The sequence below is a fragment of the Stylophora pistillata genome, chromosome 1 (genome assembly GCF_964205215.1).
Source record: "Stylophora pistillata chromosome 1, jaStyPist1.2, whole genome shotgun sequence".
NCBI lineage: Eukaryota > Metazoa > Cnidaria > Anthozoa > Scleractinia > Pocilloporidae > Stylophora > Stylophora pistillata.
In genome coordinates this window covers 15,176,302-15,194,414 of record NC_142519.1, presented here as the reverse complement: position 1 = coordinate 15,194,414, position 18,113 = coordinate 15,176,302, and the positions used below count along the sequence as shown (strand labels likewise).

Below are 18,113 nucleotides of genomic sequence, written 5' to 3'. Positions count from 1 at the left end.
TTTTAAGTACAATTTTTAGTATTATGAATTTTTTATTAGGTATTTTTGTATTTAGTACGATTTTTTGGGGGTCATTATGTAAACTACCGGGTAACCGGTAATAATGTATTTTACCCTCGGTAAATAAAGTGTTTGTTTGTTTGTTTGTTTGTTGAAAATCAGTGTTAGGTTTATATCATAATTTGCCAATCATTGAAGAAACTGGCCGGCTCTTAAATCATCGCCACCTTTAACCATGTTCGTTCTTTTCCGGTTTATTCATAATTACCTGGCGTGTTTATACTACCAAGCTACTTTCTTAATCTGTTTAAAGCTTATCCTTAACTGAATAATATTTTGCGAAGTAACTCATTAAAGGACCTTCCGATTTAATGTAAAACCAACATTGCTCAATTTCAAGTTAGTCATGGGCTAAGGTTTGCGCCATCCTTCTCAATTCATTCCCACTTTTCATCAGATAAACCTATGGAAAAAAAAAAAGCATACTTGATTATTTTTAAGAAACCTGCATTTGTGATTATGTGGTTGTTACACTATGCTGTACATTGATAGTAATGTTTTAAGCAACGAGCGCAGTTAATACGGGTGCCTGCGTCTGCTGAGTAGAGGTGTCCCGTAAATATGGGAGAAATGTTTGGAGTCTCATAATAACGGGCATGGTAAGATTGCATTCATGCTTGTGGTTCAAATAAAATTGTTTTCTTACTCAGAAGGTTCCTGAAGACAACAGCATATCCATGAATTAATGTCGTCTTTGGTCAGAGCCCCCAGATCCAAAAGGCTGTTCGGTTCCTCCTTACAGGAAATATTGGCAATTCTGAAAAGCTCCCTGTCACCTGGAGTTATTGTCTCTGGAACCACAAATCTGCTTTGGCCTTTTGTTAACGCTTTTTCAAACTAATGACTAAAAAGTCTCAATGTTAACAAAAATCAGACTAACAGTCAACCTAAAAGTGTAAATAACATAGTAACTCGAAACTCTTGATCGACTTGATATATACACGAACCATATACAGCGAATCGACTTTCCAGAGCGATTGCCAGTAAACCATGAATTCAACCTTATTCGATAACGAACAATTATGTGGCTACAACATATGTGGTCGATATGGAAATGCAAGCATCGATCAGGAATCAAATAGCAGTTACTAAAGATTGATAGATAGACGCAAGTAGCGAGCCAGGCTGGTTGGCAGACAGAGAATTCAAGGCATCAGAAATGCAGAAAAATAGAATCACAAGCAAAATGTAGACAGGTTACAGACAGAAAAGCAGTAAGACACAGAACAGACGATCCATTTCAAAGGATCCTTCTTTAATTTAGCGGCTATTCGCAAAGTTATTCGGTGTAATGACATCTAGTGCTAAAGTTAACTCACCCAGCACAGATACTTCCGAACTAGAACCTTACGTTGTTCTCTATCCTTTGTTGGTAGAAGCACTTTGAAAAGTATAGGGTCAAGCTTCTCGTAATCTTCTGCACTGAGAGGATCTGTTTGAGGAAAAATAGCATGCCTGAAATTTTATAATACTCTACCATGCTATGTTAGGTTTTTTCGCTCGATAAGAAAAAAAAGGATGACAGCGAAGACCTTAAGTTTCTCAGACGAGTGCGACTTATAGCTCGAATTCTTCCCGTAAAACAGTGAAACAGGGGCGGAGAGGCACGCAAACTTGCCTAATATTTTACAGGTAAATGAAACATTCTTTAAGACATAGAGCGAAACCTTTGGCAAAGAAAAGGATACAGAGACGTTAGCAGTTCAACATTTCACTTTGGTAAGACCCGAATTTTGTCCGATGACAGTTGAGCAAAGTCTGTAGCTCTCAGAGTACAAAGATACTTCACGGAGAATATATACTTACCTTACGACTTAAACTCAAATCTCGTTCTTGTTGTCGAACTCGTACGTCAGAACGTCCCTGACCTACTTGTAAGAATTATAGAAGTCTGCGTATCAAACACACCTACCTGGATGGTCAGTCTCGTCTGGGCATATTTCTACATAGGTGCTATAATAATCCGGTTCCTCTTCCCCAGGATTGCCGCCAAACACGTCAATGGTAACTGCTTTACCAACAAATTCTCCTTTCCAGATTTCCACTCTGTTTTCTTCCTTCAGGTAAATAACACGGCAACACTTGAAGAGAATCGGCGCAGTGGAGAATCTGGATGCCACCCCTGGAGGACAAAATGAGCTGCAGTACCCAGAATGCACTTTTCCAGGTTGAAAAAAATGTTTGAAGAAGGGACTCACTTTTGGCGGCTCTTCACTATTGACTTTAAGCTCGACCTGCAATAAAATGTCTCTTTCGATGAGTTAGGTTCCGTCCGTAAATCAGTAATTTGGCATGTAGGGTAAAGGAGATCAATTCTCAAAAATTAAATAGTAACTCTATCGAATTAAAACTCTCATAAACCTCTCAGTCACCATGAGGAACCGACTACTGTCTGTACTCGGTCCAATAAATATTGAGGCTCCGGTATTTATTTGGGAGTAGAGAAATTTTGCTTTGTAACGAATCATTTTTCTTTTAGATACATCAACAAAGTTGAAGTGGTAAACTGGCCACCGTAAGGATTACAAAAGCTGACGTTTCGAGCGTTAGCCCTTCGCCCTTTCGCTCCGACGAAGGGCTAACGCTCGAAACGTCAGCTTTTGTACTCCTTACGGTGGCCAATTTACCACTTCAACTTTGTTGATATATCCAAATTATTTCGTTACTCCCACCGACGCAGCCCCAAACAGTATCTTTCGAAACTATCAGCCTTTATTCATTTGTATTTTTCTTTTAGCCTGCTTCCTGCCTAGTCCAATCTGGAAAATTTACAAACGGGGACGGAGGTGCCGGGGCGGGAATTTCCACTGCGACAAATTTCCGCCTGAGATTGAGTCAAGGGAAAAATATTTGTTGCAATACCATGCATGCTTTGCTCGAACATAGATTGACTTCATTTTGGAAGTAAAATAATATATAATGAAAAGTTTACAATCCTTTTTTTAGCGTCCCTTTTTCTTATCAAATATTGATACATACCTCTTGCTTTCTTTCTCCTTCAAGTTGAAATTTCTCGCTTGAAATCACGGACGTTATCAGAAGCAATTCATCCCCCTTAATGCCTTTAATTTTGTTGTAATCTAAAGGAGTATTTGCAAGTATCCCACGGAGATCTAGATCGTCAATGTATTTCTAGCTTAGTGTACCTAATTTTAGTACTTCTTGATCGCCACTGAACCTGATGGTTGCCCCCGAATATCCTAAAACAGTTAAACTGTACTCCTCAGCCCTACTGGAATCAACGAAAAAGTCAGATTCAATCTACAATAAACATCGTCCTCTGAACGTTTGACCAGAATACCAATGTCGGAGAGTATAGTGCTTCATAGCAAGTTTTTCAAGTATTTCGAAACAACACCTACGAAAAAAACTTAAAACCAGCAGAGAAACTTAGAGCCAGGTAAGTTTTTAACATGGTATGGATTTTAGTAATTACCTTCGAACTTCTTCATCAATGAACTATTACCTGTTACCAATATCAATGGTCGGTTTGAACTGAAACATTTCCTCTTTGACATGATTAATTTCGGTTTCTTCAATGTTGTACCACATGAGGTATGGGCTGGGCATGTGTTGGGGAGGAGAGGCCACCAGGGAGGGGATGGGGAGGGGAATTCATTCACAACTAGCTGAGGGACAAGGAAGAACTCATTGGTTTTCTTTCCTCTTTTGACCCAAACTGAATTTAAGTCTTGAATGTATTAGGTTGAAAACCCTCGACATTTAAAACGAATAACAATACAGGTTTTTATTTTGTACTGTAAAGGAGGGTGCAGGGAAGAGCAAAGAGGGAACCACGATAAGAAGGCCACTCGGGTTCGGGATAAAGCGTAGAAATGAGTACGTTTGTTGTCAAATTGCATGTTTAATTTTTTCGAAATTCTAGGCTTACACTTTTCGTTGCGCCCTAGTTTCCAGTTGCATCGCATCTTTTTGGAAGTATTGCATACGAATTTGGTAGGCCATGTTCATTATGTTTGAACGCGAATTACGAAAACTGTGTCGAGTGCATCAAGTTGAGGCCTTTTTGGCAAACTTCCCGCGAAATATGAATAGAAAGGCAGAGAGTTTCATATGGACTTTGAATCAATTCAAGTTAAGCTTTTTTTGTCTTCTAATACGTTTTGATTGGAAATGTTAGAGTTTTAGGGCGAGACTCTGTACAGTAGTTCAAAGAGGCGAGATTTTTTCTCTAACGAAACGTTTCTCGGAATTAAAAAAAACTCCATTTTAGGCACTACACAAAGTTTTTGTGTTCTAAGACACATGTCGCAGTTAACTGTTTTATTGCGCACAGTGAGCACAATGAGTAAGCACAATGAGCGCCAAGCGTTTCCCAGTTAGAAAATTTAAATAATGCGAATTTATTAGTTCTAAGCGGTGGCAGTCGTCCCGCAATTAAGTCTAAGAAAGCTCTCCTGAAAAGAGGCCTTAGAATTAAAAGCACGAGCAAGAATTTGACATTTCAATTTGCCCGATAAGAATTTCTTAATCGACCCAACTCTGTATGAGAAAAGAAATGCGCAGGAGGGTTTCAATAACGCTCATAACAAGAAGGAAATTTTGGTGAGGGATGAGGCATAAGCAAAATGATTGTTTACTCAGTGAATGAAGCTGTTAAATTTTCCAGTTGGGAAGCAAAGGAAGCTTTTAAACATTTCCTTTTATTTTATTTATTTAAAATACTGTTAACACCTACAATATGCCTATTAGCTCCCAAATCTTAAGTTGCTCCATCTATTGATTTGCATTAAGAAATAAAAGATTCATTGACTGCGACACCAAAGAAAACGATTGCTTAAAGAATCAACTCATTTATCTCGAAGATTTTGCTGATGGCTTAATTATTTCTCATTCTTTATCAGAGGCAGATCTCTCTTCAGCTTAATCTGTGAATAAAAAATGTAACTCGGATGCCAAACTGGAGCATGAAAAATTTCCACCTGGGTTTCACTTCACAGAAGGTCTAATACTTAAGCTATTCAGAATTTAAGACGCACTACTTCTGCGCTGTTTATTTTGTTTGCCCTCGTTCTCGTAGCTGTCGCTGTCGCTTTTTGCCTAAAGTAACTTTTTTTCAGTACAACGGCGAGGTAAATGAAAAAATAGTCAAAATGAAAACATAGTCAATATGAAGTTTAGAATTACGCATTGCAATCAATTTTCTTAACTCCTTTTTCGTCTACTACTTATTAACAATCTTAGTTTCCAAAGCCTCTTTTAGGGCAAAAATACAAAATGACTCACTTAAGTCAAGGAGAGGCCAATACAGATACAATTTACTTAATTTTTTTGAACTTATAGCTTATGGAAAACAAACTCTACCGTTTAACTTTGGTTAATTGTCAGGATTCCAATTACTTGGAAAAATTCAAGGGAAAAGAAGAGCTGTCCACATAAAGATCATTTTGCAACGAGACCAGTCATGGTCAGTAAATCGCTTATGCGTTTAAGATCTCGTCAGAAGGCTTTGCAGACGGTAAATAGGCAGGTTAGAATAACGCTTCGTTGTGTATAACTGTCGTATTTAAATTAGATACGAACAGTAAGTGAGGCGTATACTTTCAACGTTCAAAACATTATCTCATGAAAGATTAGACTTTCCATAATCTCTCTTGTAGGTGTCATATCATGAAATTAAATTTAAGCATCAGACGTCTTTCATCTGCAGTTGAAACCCTGGAATAATTCTTCGTTAGACAATAACTAGATGGTAAGATGAAAGGGAATCTCTCACGGGGGTACATGTTAGATGGACACGATTCTGCAACATGGAACCATGGGGGTGGGAGAGGCGTGTTGCTGGCACGAGTTACGGACAGAAATGCGTAGTTTACACACATGCATTGCTATTCACACGAAAATGTAGTATGGTCATTTCTTTTGTAAATGTTGAAGGAACACGTCCTCCCGAGTAAACGGCAAAGTTTTCGCGATACTTTCAGACGGGATGACTTCATTGCTCTGGTCGCTTCCGAGGAGACGGAAGATGGCGAGTCTTGGTTTTGAATCAGTTGGAAAGAAAACCAGGTGGCTGATCTCTCTGAAGATACTGGTCATACATCGTGGAAATTTAGCCAGAATCTTATGCTTATCTCGTTTATCTCTTCTAAGCTTTGACTGATGGATATTTCAAACAGTGGCATTAGAAACAAGAAGCTCCCATTCTGAAAGATGGCTTACATCATTCTTTAAAACATAATTGCACTTTGCATAATGACTCATGATGGATTTAGTCTCTGAGGGAGGTAAAAGAAGATCATCGAGTCTTTTAGCCTTCGATGGGGACCTTACGAAAAGTTGGACAGCGACGAATTGGAGAAATTCTTGAGATAGAGTGGTACAACACTGAGCAGAACATCAAACGTACAAGGGAATTTAGATTTTTTCCAGTTCGTTGCTATCCACTGAAAATAGCAAAGTGATCAAACGACCGATTTCGTCGTCCTCTGAAAAAGGCTGCGGATGACAGGAAATTCCCCATTCCCCCAGTTGGAAATAAAAATATTCTTTGCGCAGAAAGTGAAAAGGTAGCTCTGCCGTCATGCAAAGAAGTATGGATCTTGGTTTTTTCAGAGTTCTCAAGAAAAACAAAGGTAGTAGACGTAGTTCTCAGCACAGCCGTCGTTATTTCGTAAGCTCCCATGTTATCGATAATCATTTTCGAATTTTTTGACAGATCTCTTGCATACTCATTAATTACTCATTGTAACGGGGAAGAGAGGAGGGGGGAGCAAGGAGTATTAGAGAGATCATTAATACTATGCTTACTGGCAAGACTTTTAGATTGGGTGTGGAACGTGCGCCCTGCGATTAGTCATTACTTGGGGAATCCTTGCTCAGTGATTTGAAAGCCAAACTTTCATCCAATCGATTCCAATTACTGCCGTTAAAGAAGATTCGTCGTCTTACTGTAGTTCTCATTGGCTCGCTGCAGAATTTTCTATTATTCTGATTGGTCTATTTTTTGAGGGGTTTGGTTTTGGTTTTGGTCTTGCAACACTCAATCGCAAAGCGATCTTCAGTGGACAGCTTTTCACAAAATGAAATTACTTCAAAAATAAGTGATAAGAGATAAAAGGCGATTAACTACTTCTACCAAACGTGCTTAGCTCAAACCTTAATCGTTTTACATTAGAAAACTTCTATCCCAGTTTCAAAAGTGTATCGGCCATTGTTAACACAGTCGTGGTTAATCATCTTCTGCATTTCTCTGCTCCAATTTTCTCCACTTTTCATCGGTCAAATCTGTTGGAAAAAGGAACACGATTACTTTCAGAAAAAAATAGGCATTGACATTTTATTGTTGAGAAGATTCAGAGTGGCCGCAAGTCCCCTTGCCTATAAGAGTGTGTGGCGTGAACATTTTGCGGATTTTAAAATCGGCAGATCGCCTGTGATCTGCACTTTTAAATAAAATTTAATGTAAAAATGCGCATGCAAATCAAGAGTATCAATTTAAATTCATCTTATTTCCAGTCACTCGAAAGATCGATAAGTCATAATCTATATCGTGAAAAAAATTTTAAAACCCAATTTGAGCACGCCGAATGCGGTATTCACCAAAACTTACCCCTCGGTCACACTCGCGCTTAAAATCACTCTGAAACATGCTTGCTGTCGACGTCAGACAAGTAAACCCAAGCACGTGCTAGAGATTGGAGCAAGTGGGATCTGGTCACATTGAAAGAACAACAGCCTGCTTATTTTTTTCGCGGTTCGATATGGACCAATTCTCAATGCTCTTGTTTTTGTTTACCTTTCTTCGCACTTTCCGCAAACGCGAGAGAAGAAAAAAGGCTTTAAGACGAAGAAGACGCCAACACTTTTTCTTCCAAAACACCAGGTTGGCACATGGTACTTTTTCAAACAGTTTTTTGTTAATGATGACCATTTTCAACGTTCTTCTTGAACGCTATCAAGAGCGACCTTGGGCTCTCCCTCGACCACAATTTGGCATATTCTTGGCCCAATTCTTGACATATTTAACGACGCTCAACACAGAACTTGCTTATGCGCCAAAAAATGCTCGAAAGATCGAGATGTCAAACAATGCTTCACCTGATTGGTCAATTGTTTCTAGCTCAGCTCAAGAGCACTCCGTAGAGCTCTTGGGTTAAGCTGCGGTTCTTTTGAAGTTTAAGCAGCTCCGCCTTCTTTCTTAAGCAAGTAAGCATTGCCAAGTTTGGTCGGTCATATTTATAACAATCTAGGAATTTACTAGATAAACAAAAACTGACCAAGCAAGCTTGATCCTAGCGCAGGTGTGACCGTGGGGTTATAATACTCAGCTCTTGTTTATGTTATTTCAACCTCTGATTTATAGATAAAGCAAGTTATTTTTACACTATTGTTTTTCCTTTCAAACAGGTTTAGTTTTGGTAAGTAACAAAGCCCTTAATAAAAGCAATAACGAAATATCGGATCTCGCAGTCATCATAATGGCATTATAAACTTTACCTAAGAACAATGTAAAAAGTATGATCACCGCGAGTTGTGTGAATTCTATGAAAAAAGCAGATGTTCTGTTATTGGCGTACGTGTAATGAATTGTCATTTACCTAAAAGATGTTTGAAGACAACAGCGTATCCCTGAATATCGTGTTTTGTAAGAGATGACATGTCCAGCAGAGTTGAGCCCTCTGAGGCGGAAAGAAAGGCAAATCTGAGAAGTTCACAGTCATCCTGTGTTACTGAATCGTGAATTAGGAACTTTTCCTGGTCTGATGCCATTGTTGCTTCAAACTATTGAAAAAATATTAGGATGTAACAGCACGACAGAAAAACTCTACTAAACTTTTCTATTGACCTGTTAAAAAGGTTGACCTTGTCGGAGAGTCTAATTTCTCACACAATGGAAGTTCAGAGTAGCCGTGCAGTCACAATATACTAACTAACTTGAGCTTTGGTTTGTTAGATATGACAGCAGAAACTGAAAAAAACGTACAAATTTGGGACCAAAGGGAAACAGGCGCGGAAACAAACTGAACGGACTACATGGCAGAAAGACAGACAGACTGATCCATCGATAGACTCACAGATCGACCGACCTACTGACCGGAAGTTAGACAGACAGACAGACTGTGAGACAGAGCGCATCAGGAAAGAGGGATGGAAGATTCAGTTTTACTTGCAGGCACAAAGGTGAGTTATGTCTTGGATTGACTTACCCAACGAAGATACTTTCCAACATTTTCCTTGCGTTTGTTTAGGCTCTTTACGGGTAGAAAAACATTTTTAAGCATCCAGTCCAGTTTCTTAACATCTTCTGGAGTGAGAGGGACTAACAAAAAAAAAAAAGAGGCAATCTTAGCTGGCGGTTAAATCCAACCAAAGCCTATCAACAATATTTCCCTTTTAAGTGTTAAAAAATGCCCATATTTAAATTTGAAAGGGCTTATAATTAGTTTAATGCAGAGATTTGGAAATTTTAGGAAACGTCATTTCCATTGCTCTTTGTTGTTTTTGTTGTGATCATTAGATACACTGCGCATGCCCAAGAATGCTGAGTGTTCCTGCTGCCTGTGATTACTGCGTTTTTCAATTTATCTAGGTAGTAGATTGGGGGCAGAAAACATTTGATTCGTTTCCCATTGTACATCGAAAATGATTGTTTCGTTTTCAGAGTGTAAACGCTGTTTTCAAATTAGGTAGCATAGTGCGGATGAGTTTCAAAAGTATCCGTTGGTCTCACCTGGTGCATCGGTCTCGTCTGAGAAAATTTCCACCAAAGTATTTTCATAATCTTCGTCATCTCCCTTGACGGGATTCTCGGCTGTTGTGTCCCTGGTAACGACCTTACCAACATATTCACCTTTTTTGATTTCCAGTCGATTTTCCTCCTTAATGTAATCAACATTGCAACACTTGAAGAGGAGTGGTGCACTTGCAGTCCTTGATGCCAGCTCTGCAGGATGGGTTGTCTTGTTGAAGCGAACTTTGGCCATCGTTGACTTAAAATATTGGGAAAACAGACTCATCACAGACGGCCCATCTACCGTGACTTCAGCCGCGGTCTGGAGCAAAGTATATAAAAGTGAGTTTTACAATAAAGTGGCGAACCTATGTTACTTACTTACTTACAGATTAACAAATGGTAAACACTACAGCGTACTCTATTGAGTTAGGGATGCACGCGGGAAGTTGCTAAGCGCGAAAGAAGCATAAGAGTCGCGCGAGCCAGTAGCTGAGTGCGAATCTGGCTTCTTGAGTGCTTAGTAAACCTCCAAAGTGATATCACTGATACGTTGTAATGAAAGAGTTTCCTTTTATTTAACACTGAAAGCATACGTGACCAGAAAAACAAGCGCGCGGAAGCTAGTCTTTGCATTTGCTTACTTGAGCAGCGTACACTCGTGGGAAAATGGTGGATACTGAATTGACCAATCAGAGCACGCGCTTTACCTTGGTTATGTTCTAAAATTAGATAGAAGTGAGGCAGAGAAAATCAACAAAGCATTTGCAAAAATGGGAGAAGCCCTGTGTGACTTCAGTTTTTTGTTCGTAATTCAAATTGGTCTTCAATGTTGTAACAGTGTCATAACTGGACCCTCGTTTCTCTATTGCCGAGTGGAGTTCATAAACTAAAAATTAATCTTTGTAACACTATAATTTTGAAGTAGAGTAATTCGTAGGTTAGCATTATGTACTAATTTCTAAAGTCAAAGAATACAACAATTACTGAATCACAGAAACGCAAAAAAGTTCTTCTAGGTAGATCATATCTCGGATTTCAAATATTGTTACATTCGCTTGATTGTCTAATCAGTTCTGAATAGTCAATAAAGTCAATTTATCCATTCAATGAACGTTCCGTTACTAATCCAAAGGTACAATTAAAGTAAAGAAGAATTTTGAAAAAGCTTTGTTCGCTAATGTTAAATGTGTCTTTTAGACCAGCTTCTAAAAGTTTTCTAGATCTTGGTAAGGAACCCACTCAAATAAGCTCGAACTTAGTAGAAAGCAATGTATATCGAGTGGAAAGGAAGGTGAGGGTAAACTAAATTACAAATGAACTCCGTTATTAATTTTCGTTTTCTTTTTTTTTTTTTTTTTTGAGCTAAAGAAAAGTAGCATGCATATTTAGCAATATAGACATTACCTCTTTTTTTCTCTCCCCAATTAATTCAAACTTCTCACTGTAAACCACAGAAGTGATGAGAAGCAGTTTATCCCCTTCAGCGAAAGTCCTCATCATTTTATGATCCATTTCAATCCCTGCTAAAAGGCCACGGAGATCTGGATCATCAATGTATTTCTGGCTTAGTTTTCCCAGTTTTAGAACGCCTTGATCATCACTTAATCGGATGGTTCCCTCCAAAATTCCTCCAACACCCACACCAAGGTTTCGTTCACTAAAAATTAAAAAAAAAACACATTTTATGTAACTCAAAATGATATAACAACAAACATATGAAACATATGTGTGAACTGCGGTTATGAGACGTATATGAGAACGATCCTTCGCAGTAAAGCACTATTTGAGCAATAGTGGAAATCAGACCTGAAAAAAATTTCAGGCCTGTACGGGATTCGAACCACTGACCTCTGCGATACTAGTGCAGCGCTCTACCAATTGAGCTAACAAGCCAACTGGGAGCAGGCCATCAAATTAATTCGATATAAACCCGTAGATGATCTACGGGTTTATATCGAATTAATTTGATGGCCTGCTCCCAGTTGGCTTGTTAGCTCAATTGGTAGAGCGCTGCACTAGTATCGCAGAGGTCAGTGGTTCGAATCCCGTACAGGCCTGAAATTTTTTTCAGGTCTGATTTCCACTATTGCTCAAATAGTGCTTTACTGCGAAGGATCGTTCTCATATACGTCAAAATGATATGTTATATTAATTTTTTTTCACAAAACTTTAGCTATATGGCTAGCTATGTCGACGGGCAATACAGAAACAGCATGTTTGAGTGGAGGCTCTATAAGCCCATTCCACTCGCTAAGGATTGCCCGTCTTAATTTCACGAGGAAACAGTCTAGTGGGCGGCTTAAATACCTAGTTACCACTGGGTACCAGTTTTTTAAAAAGACGAAAATCCTATAAAGTTTAATTAAGCAACAGATGAGTCACCAAAACGTTTCAAGAAAGTCACGAAAATGATAATCGCAAGTTTCGGGAATTGTAAAGTGGTTTTGGGAATGGCATCAAATCAATGGAAATGACAACGACAACGACAATAACAATAACAACGACATTGATGACGACAGTGACAATGATGGTGACAAATACAATGGCATTGACCTAATCATGGGTAATGACAACGACAACGACAACGACAATAACAGTGCCGATGACAATGATGACGACAGTGACAATGATGGTGACAAATACATTGACATTGACCAAATCATTGGTAATGACAACGACAACGACAATAACAATGAGAACGACAATGAGGATGATAATGACAATGATGATGACAAATATAATGACATTGACCTAATCAGTGGCAATGACAACGACATCGAAAATAACAATAACAACGACAGTGAGGATGATAATGACAACGATGCTGAAAAATACAATGACATTGACCAAATCATTGCTAATGACAACGACATCGAAAATAATAATAACAACGACAGTGAGGATGATAATGACAATGATGGTGACATATACAATGACATTGACCAAATCAATGGCAATGACAACGACAACGAAAATAATGAGAACGACAATAAGGATGATGATGTCGATGACGATGACAAAGACCTTGACAATGATAATGACGACGATAATAGTAACGGCAATGAGGATGGTAATGACAAACATAATGGCATTGACCAAAACAATGGCCATGACAATGACGACGCACTGACAAGGATAATGACGACGATAACAACAATGAAAACGACAGTGATAATGACAGTGACGACAACACTGACAATGAAAATGAGATGACAATTTGCTACAATTTTACCCGCAGTAACTCGAACCTACAGCTTACTTCGTTTCCCTTCAGTTCATTCTCAATATATATTTTTGCCCTCGACAACTCAAGCCACGTTGAACCACGTCTGACAGTACGCGACAAATCAAAACAAAAAGTGCACTACTGTTCAAAAAATTTCAATTATTTTAAATTTTTTGTAGTCTTTGTCTTTTATTTCAACGTGCCAATCCAGTTCAGGTTTCGTTGGTTTCGGGTAGTACATTAAAAATTTAATTCTCCTTACTTTCTGATATCGAAAATAATTTGGTGTTCCATTTTCACTCGACCTGTCTATGATCAAATTTGATTAAAATATATACTTATATGAGAACGATCCTTCGCAGTAAAGCACTATTTGAGCAATAGTGAAAATCAGACCTGAAAACATTTTCAGGCCTGTACGGGACTCGAACCACTGACCTCTGCGATACTAGTGCAGCGCTCTACCAATTGAGCTAACAAGCCAACTGGGAGCAGGCCATCAAATAAATTCGATATAAACCCGTAGATGATAAATCAAACAACAACAAACATATGAAACATATGTGTGAACTGCGGTTATGAGACGTATATGAGAACGATCCTTCGCAGTAAAGCACTATTTGAGCAATAGTGAAAATCAGACCTGAAAACATTTTCAGGCCTGTACGGGACTCGAACCACTGACCTCTGCGATACTAGTGCAGCGCTCTACCAATTGAGCTAACAAGCCAACTGGGAGCAGGCCATCAAATAAATTCGATATAAACCCGTAGATGATAAATCAAACAACAACAAACATATGAAACATATGTGTGAACTGCGGTTATGAGACGTATATGAGAACGATCCTTCGCAGTAAAGCACTATTTGAGCAATAGTGAAAATCAGACCTGAAAAAATTTTCAGGCCTGTACGGGACTCGAACGACTGACCTCTGCGATACTAGTGCAGCGCTCTACCAATTGAGCTAACAATTGGTAGAGCGCTGATTTTCAGGTCTGATTTTCAGGTCTGATTTTCAGGTCTGATTTTCAGGTCTGATTTTCAGGTCTGATTTTCACTATTGCTCAAATAGTGCTTTACTGCGAAGGATCGTTCTCATATACGTCTCATAACCGCAGTTCACACATATGTTTCATATGTTTGTTGTTGTTTGATTTATCATCTACGGGTTTATATCGAATTTATTTGATGGCCTGCTCCCAGTTGGCTTGTTAGCTCAATTGGTAGAGCGCTGCACTAGTATCGCAGAGGTCAGTGGTTCGAGTCCCGTACAGGCCTGAAAATGTTTTCAGGTCTGATTTTCACTATTGCTCAAATAGTGCTTTACTGCGAAGGATCGTTCTCATATACGTCTCATAACCGCAGTTCACACATATGTTTCATATGTTTGTTGTTGTTTAAAATATATACTGTATGAATAGAAAAAACAGTAAACACCTTTTTTTCCTTTGTTCCTGTCTTCCGATAACTCTAACTCTAGATAACCCCAACCTTTTTCAGTTTCTGTTGAATGTTCGAGTTATAGGGAGCCGACTGTATTATCGTTATCATTATTGAAAGAGTGACTGAAAGGCGTTTAAAGAATACACCTTCAGGAACCCCTTTAGAATGTTGAATGGCAGAACACTAGCTGAGGCTTTCCATTACTTGCTTCAACTCTTCTTCCAGTGAAAAAATATTTGAAGGCAGTAACTATGCCAGGCTAAATTGCACATTTGGCTGTTTACTTTCACGATAACCTCGCCATTACATTAGTTTGTTTTATCATTAAACAAACGTTGTTAAAGATGCAACACAATGATATACCAGGCAGCAAAAATTTGGTCAAAGCGTTATCATACCTGGCTTCCAATGTAATGGTTTCGTGCTGATTTGAAAAAAGCATTTCCTCTTTGATCTTAGATGCCAAGCATTTGCGAAACTCCTCAGACTCTTCGTTTTTAACGTATTTCGCCAGTTCTGCAAGGACTATGACTTCCAATTTTGCGAAAGGTCGCTTCCATAGTGGCCGATTCTTTTTAACCACCAGTGTCAGGGGCTGTACTTGTTTGATTTCACCGTGAAGGGCGGGGAAGCATCTCTGGCTGAAATTTTCTGCGGCAAACTTTCTTAGTGACCCTTCCATGATCTGAAAACAAATCGGAAGTAAATCCATAGTCAGCTCACTCTGTATTAACCATTATCTCGATCAGACCCACAGTGGATACTTTCATATCAAAATCATCGGGATCTGTGGAACTCGTTCAGTAAAATCTTTAAGGGAGACTAGTTGGCCATTTTCGATGTATCAATATTCTAACATGGCTTCTAGCTTATGGGAATAAAACAACAGAAATTAATTATTCATCCCTCGACCTGGATGTGATTTCTTTTGTTGTATTCCCCCAAACCTCGGAGCCAAGTGTGAATTTGAATATATCGAAAATGGCCTATTGGGCGTTATCCCGAGCTCCACCTGACAACCAAAGGACATTATTTCGAAACAACAACCGTCAGAGATAGTTCACTGAACCAAAGTGACTCTAATTTCTTAATTTTTACTTTCGCACAGCCTTAAACATACCTAATTTACAATAAAATATTGCCACTGATATTGCCAATGAAAACGCTGAAAGGAACCGTAGTACGTGATATGCACCTGAGACGAGTCCAGGCCCGTAAATGTTATTTGTTAGACCGCAGCCCTTCCTCGATGCTCATGATCTCGGGATAAAAGAAATGATGGGATGTATGTCGATAGAGGGCCTAGTTGCCGAGAGGGGGTTGGGGAGGGGAGAGAAAAAGCTTCAGAAGCCAAGTAGTCCGTGCATGAATGCCGCTGTTCCGAGGTTTCTGCATGAAGAACCTAAGTAGTAAGAAGTACTTTTACTCTTCCTGAATGAGATGTGAATCCATGCAAGGTTACTTCTTCACCATTCTGTCGGACTTACTTGTAACTTTGTTTGTACCATTCACACTTTGTGAGTATTGAGGGGTAGCTGTTACGAGTATTGAGGGGGGATATCCTACACAAGGCAGGAACATAATGACTTGGCAAATGTTTGGATCTACAGCTTATGAATCGGATTCCAGGGCTTGATTGGATCGAGGGGATAATAGGGAAGTAAATCTGCAAATGTCGGTGGTCAATAAAATTCTTTCAACATTATTCATTTAGACTTTGGAACGTTTGACAGTGGCCAGTTAGTTCTAGCAGACCCTCTGACTGATTACCCAACCATGGTTTCAATTCTTCTACAGCAATTAAGCTTTTCCAAACAAAGAAAACTATAGTACCAATAAGTTGCCATTGTTTTTTTTTTTATATCAGTTTTAGATTAGCCGACAAGGTAATTTGACGTTCGTTTAATTATGTCATCTCTTACATTGGCTAAGAATCCCTTACGATACTAGGGGATAATTTTGTATATAGTGCTTCACAGATCGTGACATTTTACGATAATTATGATGCTTTTTTCGATGTTTCTTTAAGTGTCATCATCGCCAGATTTTTCAAAATGCTCATCAAAAATTTTAAAATAAAGGAGAAAAAAGAAAGGAGGGAAGGTATGTTTCGCTTCACAACGGGGGAAACCGTATGCTCACAGCTATTGATGCAGTGCTTCAGATATCATTATCTCAAAATAGATCCCCACAGTCCCACGAGATAAATATCACACGATACAGCTGCAGTTTGAGTAACAGTACGTAGTTCACAACACGGCGGGCTAACACAGGCTAGACATTCTAAAATAAAAAGCTGTTAAAATTTCACACTCCTCCTGAAGGGCGACCATTTAAATTTAATGCACAACGAGAATATCTAATTGGAAGAGAACGAAATGGAACGTCACCTTTTTCATTTTCTTTGATAAAGGAAACAAAATATTGAAAACAAAACAAAACATAAAAATAAAAACAGAAGATAGGGCCAACAGAGAGCGATTGATCTGGAATCAGATGAAGTTCGAACCCTCACACCGAAAAAAAGGGTTCCCCTTTAATTCAAATTAAGACACTTCTCAAAAAACAAATTCTTAGTCTTTCGTAACGTACAACGACTTCCTCTTACTGATTAGAACGTAATATGGAACAGCAATCAAATAAGAACCTACACTGTGTGATATGAGGTAACTCAACAATTAGTTCTCTGTTGCTCATTTGGTAGACTTTTCGACCCGGAAACCGGCATTGACTAGAGCTCTGATCCTCGTGGAGCACTCGCATTTTACTTCGTCCCTATCTCGTGACACGTGTCTTTTTATAACCCCAAAATTCTTCGTGGTCTGACCCTCTATAAGCGACCAAAATCAGAGAAATATCAAACGAAAGTGACTTCTCACTGGCTTTTAGAAATGTAGCCAAACCTAAGGTTAATTTCATCAGTCGGAATTGGAATGCCAAACTGGTCTAGTTGATATTGTATAGGAAATTGTTTCGCCACTTTTCCTGTAAACGTTCCAAACAAAAATGGTAAATTAAGAAAATTTACAAAAATTCTCAGTAGTATGAACATAACTGATTATTGGCGGAATTTTGTGTATGAATAGACGAGTCCGGTAAATCGCTGCTTTTATTATAGTGTGCTGATATATGAGAATGCCGAAAAACTGTCACAAAAGAGAAAATTTTTCTATGCCATGGAATGTTTTGTACCGCCTCGTTACAGTCATAGCTGAAGGTGGAAATGAGGCAGGGAAACGGTTTAACTCTCCTTCAAAAACTTTGTTACATATTACGACAATCAATGATGATTATGTTCAAATTCAACACCTACCTTTTAAAAGTAGGAAAGTTCAACCTTTTTTTTTCTGGATCGCTCCAGCTCTGGTTATCGTGGGTAAACTCATTACTCAATGATGATATCAGCTCAGAACATGCAAAAAAAAACAAGACGAGCTATAAACGGGATATATACACATGATCATCTGACGATCTTTATTTCGGATTCCTTCGAATCACGTCGACTACTGATTTAAGATTCTGATAATATAATGAAGACGATTTTGAAATACCAAAATAAAGTTTTCATCGCTCCTTTGATATCATTTTCGTGGCGATTGCGTTATTGCAGATCGACTTTTATTATTCGCACATCAGCATTTTAGCTCGTAACCGCGCTTTCATTTCACCAATGGACCGGTTTTG

General features: G+C 38.7%; 1 protein-coding gene and 1 pseudogene across 1 annotated transcript; both read right to left on the bottom strand.

Moving 5' to 3' along the window:
- Positions 1-143: 143 nt before the first annotated feature.
- Positions 144-3,630, bottom strand: LOC148741367 (uncharacterized; annotated as a pseudogene).
- A 1,076-nt stretch (positions 3,631-4,706) lies between these two features.
- On the bottom strand, positions 4,707-17,885 carry LOC148741366 (uncharacterized). The gene is made up of 7 exons (XM_088740033.1): positions 17,743-17,885; positions 14,828-15,114; positions 11,162-11,414; positions 9,755-10,076; positions 9,231-9,343; positions 8,622-8,805; positions 4,707-7,308 (listed from the first exon to the last, which is right to left on the bottom strand). The coding sequence occupies exons 2-7, from the start codon at positions 15,109-15,111 to the stop codon at positions 7,253-7,255; spliced, it is 1,212 nt and encodes a 403-aa protein (XP_088596159.1). The 5' UTR covers positions 15,112-15,114; positions 17,743-17,885; the 3' UTR covers positions 4,707-7,252.
- Between the last annotated feature and the right edge of the window lie 228 nt (positions 17,886-18,113).